This window comes from Arvicanthis niloticus, chromosome 18 (assembly GCF_011762505.2).
Source record: "Arvicanthis niloticus isolate mArvNil1 chromosome 18, mArvNil1.pat.X, whole genome shotgun sequence".
NCBI classification, from domain to species: domain Eukaryota; kingdom Metazoa; phylum Chordata; class Mammalia; order Rodentia; family Muridae; genus Arvicanthis; species Arvicanthis niloticus.
The window spans coordinates 20,816,545-20,820,363 of NC_047675.1; the positions used below are offsets into that span (position 1 = coordinate 20,816,545).

Below are 3,819 nucleotides of genomic sequence, written 5' to 3' on the forward strand. Positions count from 1 at the left end.
TCTTCTTCCTCCTCCTCTCCCTCCTCCTCTTTTCCCTTATTCTTATATTTATTCTTGTTTTGTTGCTGTTGTGGTTTTGGTTTGTTTTTCTTCCTACCCCTTCCTTCCAGGGAACAAATGAGGCACACATAATGAACTTTAGCAGAGAACAAAGGTTTATGAGCAAAATGGCCTCCCTCTCAGTTGTAGACAAGATGTCTAGGGAAGGACCAGGTATGGTATCTTCCCCAGTGTAAAACTGAGCACAATTCTTACTCTTTCCCCACCTCTGAGAAAGATGGTAGCTGATGTCCATCTCTGGACAGAGGCTGAAAGAGAATTGGGCTTTTGACTTGAGTAAACAATCAACAATTCAGAGACCATCTGGAGAACAGAAGAAAACCTAGGCCTAGAAGGAAGATGGGCCCCACCTGAGACTCTTCAGGAACGTACAAAACAAAACACTTCAGCCCTTGCTCAACCTCTCTTCTGCCTATAAGTCTAGCCTTTTGGGTCACAGATAACACCGCTTCCCATGCCAAATGTTACAGCAAAAGTGAAATCGTTCTTTCTAGTTCAGTACGCTTGTGTTCCATCCTAGAAGTACAGTATTGCTGCAGCTGCCCAGAGCTGCCAGCAGGAAGAAGCACCTTTTTCCTGTTGTCATGCTGCCATCTGCTGGACACTACGAGATTCACAGGCAAAGACGTGTTTTTGTTCCTAAATCTTGATCTTGTTTTGATTTAAGGAAAGGGGCCCAAGATTGGGAGTGGAGTAGCTAAAAAGACTTCCTAGTAAAATTTTAAAAAAATATTTAGCTTAAAATAATAAAGTTATTACATACTTTGGATTTGTACGATGAAGGAAAGCATAGATGTTGGCATGTACTATGCACCGTCTTGAAGATAGGAAAGAACTGAAGTGGCTCCTCCTGTCGGTGAATTAAAATAGCTCACAGGGAGTCTGGCCTCACACAAGCTCTCATTCTTAAAAATCTTGATTCCATAAATATTATTTTAAAGTAAAATAATAACCATTCTCAAAGTAGCTCATGAAATAACATCTCTAAAGCTAGCTAGGAGTAACAGCATATATTGATAATCTCAGCATCTAGGGGGTAGGAGTCCAAGATCAATCTCAGTTATGTATTGAGTTCAAGGCCAGACCAGGCTACATGGAACGTGTCTCAACACACCAAAGATTAAAAATGGAACTATATTCATCCTCATCCAGGATTTAAAACAGACTTCTGGAGAGAATGCGCACATAGACTGAGCATGGACTTGGGGCTTCTTAATAAACTGAGCATCAGACATTCGTGATGCACTTGGTGTAGCTCTGATGACTTGTGGAATCACTTTTAACCACATCATCTCATGGAAGCCCCTTTTCTTCTTGCTCTTGGCCTGGCCTTTGCTGCCTGGCTTTATAGACCCCCACATTCCTGGACCTTGAATGATGTCAGAGCAGAACACTTTCCAGCATGTGCCCCTCCACCACATAGCTCACTAAGACACAGCCCCAATTAAGAGGTGCCAAGACGTGGCTCATACTGAAAGTTCCACTGCCCTGGGGCTAAGGGACCCCCCATTGCATCCAATAGCTATATCCTGAGTGCTGGCGCGGGGGGGGGGGATTCAGGAGCACAAATTAAATTGTGTTCTCTGCATACATTTTGCATTCTGATTTTATTTCATATGAGTAATGGGATCATTATATGACAAGTAATGGACCAGCCCTCCTCCAGACTCATTGAGAAAATTTCATTACCTTCCAAGACAAATTGAATTTTTTTGATGTTGAAAAGAATTTTATGAGGTTCATCCCTAAGCCCATAAAACATCAGCTAAAGCAGATTAGCGCACAGAAATCCCCAGGAAAGCAGCTCAACTGGGAGCGGGGATAATGGCTGAGGGAGAAAGTTAGATAGAAGAAAATCAGAACCAAACGAGGATGACTTCTAAGAAGCAAGGGAGAGAAGGAAAGGCAGCAGTAGTGAAAAGAGGATTAAGGAGACAGTGGGACTGAGCAGCGCTCTGGAAGCAGACATAATCAGGGGGAGGGTGTCTGTCCAAAATTCCACTCTCCGGTCTTTCAGTCTCTGGCCAGTGCTGATGTTCACATCCAGCTTGAGGTACTGTTCATTCTGATCGTAGACTGGCCACAGAGGCAGGTCCCCATTAGGATCCCTGCAAGCAAGAGCAGACACCAGTAAGATGGTCATCCTCAAACCCCCAACTGCAAGGAGGCTGGCTGGTTCACTCACCCGCTCCTGGCAAAGTTAGTCCAGTATTTCATCATCTTCCTGCTTAGCAACTTCTCTTCCTCAGTGGCTTCCTCTGTAGGAGAGAATCAGCAGCTACTTTCCTGCTTCACAGGGATCCCAAGACTCCTCCCATTGGTGAGCCCAGTCATGCCTTGGCCCCCTCACTGAATCCTTAACTCCTAGCTCCAATAAGCAGCTGAGGCACCTCCCATACAATGCAGGCTGAGCACACCTTTCTCATTGGTCCTCTGCTCCACCATTCCCATCTGGATGCAGGGCGCTCTTTCCTCTCTGTCTCTGTCTCTGTCTCTGTCTCTGTCTCTGTCTCTGTCTCTCTCTCTGTGTGTGTGTGTGTGTGTGTGTGTGTGTGTGTGTGTGTGTGTGTGTGTGTGTGTGTGTGTATGTGTGTGGGGGAGGAGAGGAGACTGTGTGTGTGTGGGGTGGAGAGGAGACTCTCTCTCTCTCTCTCTCTCTCTCTCTCTCTCTCTCTCTCTCTGTGTGTATGTGTGGGGGGGAGGAGAGGAGACTGTGTGTGTGGGGGGGAGAGGAGACTCTCTCTCTCTCTCTCTCTCTCTTTCTGTGTGTGTGGGGGGGGAGAGGAGACTGTCTCTCTCTGTGTGTGTGTCTCTTTGTATGTGACTCTCTCTGTCTCTCTGTATCTCTCTCTCTCTCTCTCTGTATCTCTCTCTGTATCTCTCTCTCTCTCTCCATCCACTGCTATCTGCTAAAGGTTGTTTCCAAGATGCCCCTGACAATAATAAATTCCAAGGATACTACAGTCCACCTATAAAACAATGTCATTTTGCGTGTAGCATCTGCACACACACACCCCACACACACTTTAAATCACTTCTGCCTTTCTTGCAATAACTCACCCAGGACAGGTAAATCTCATCACTTCCCTGCAGAAACTTAGCTGCCAGCTCAAAGGCAAGCACCATTACAAATGTTTGGATTTGTTCAGGAAGATGGGCACATGGCACAGGTGGACACACCTCTCTGCACATTTGTTCATTCAGGGCCACATGTTCTGCACCTTGTTCTCTCTATAGAAGTTGCATCTGGCAATTGTATGTATGCATTCTCTGTTGGCAGCTATAAATCTGCCAAATATTCTATAAACTCATAATATATTCAAAGTCCAAACATGTATATATGCAATTGCATTTAAGATTGTATTAAACATAGTATGTGTATCCAACATTCCAGTGATAGCTATTTACATGGTATCTTTGTTGGAGAAGGCAACGTTTTCATGTATGTTTTTATGTTTTTGCACATGTGGATATAATTCCCCAAAACTTCTGCACAGAGAATTGCTAGGCTAAGGACTGTACACACTGTAAATGTTTATGGTCTTCTTCTAATATATGAAATTGTCTGTTTCCCACACCTGGTGGAATAGACCAGCTAAAATGTACCATTCTTCCAAACATGGATTGATTTAGAATGATTCACTGGCCAAGGGTAGTCTGCTGGTCTCCTGTCGTGTCTGGAATTGAGTGGGCTGTGTACATTAAAAACCACCCATGTATCTACTTTTCTGTTCAAGTCCAAGTTTTTATTAGCTTGTT

At 44.4% G+C, this 3,819-nt stretch overlaps 1 protein-coding gene across 17 annotated transcripts in view; it reads right to left on the minus strand.

Moving 5' to 3' along the window:
* Nucleotides 1–1,648: 1,648 nt before the first annotated feature.
* The window catches only part of Ces5a (carboxylesterase 5A), a 292,545-nt gene continuing 290,374 nt past the window's right edge, over nucleotides 1,649–3,819 (minus strand). For all 17 annotated transcript variants that reach the window (XM_076915626.1, XM_076915628.1, XM_076915627.1 and 14 more), the window contains 2 exons: nucleotides 2,246–2,318; nucleotides 1,649–2,168 (listed from right to left, as the gene is read on the minus strand). In XM_076915626.1, coding sequence (XP_076771741.1) covers nucleotides 1,940–2,168; nucleotides 2,246–2,318 — 302 coding nt within the window. In that variant the 3' untranslated portion in view covers nucleotides 1,649–1,939. The remainder of the gene's footprint in view (nucleotides 2,169–2,245; nucleotides 2,319–3,819) is intronic.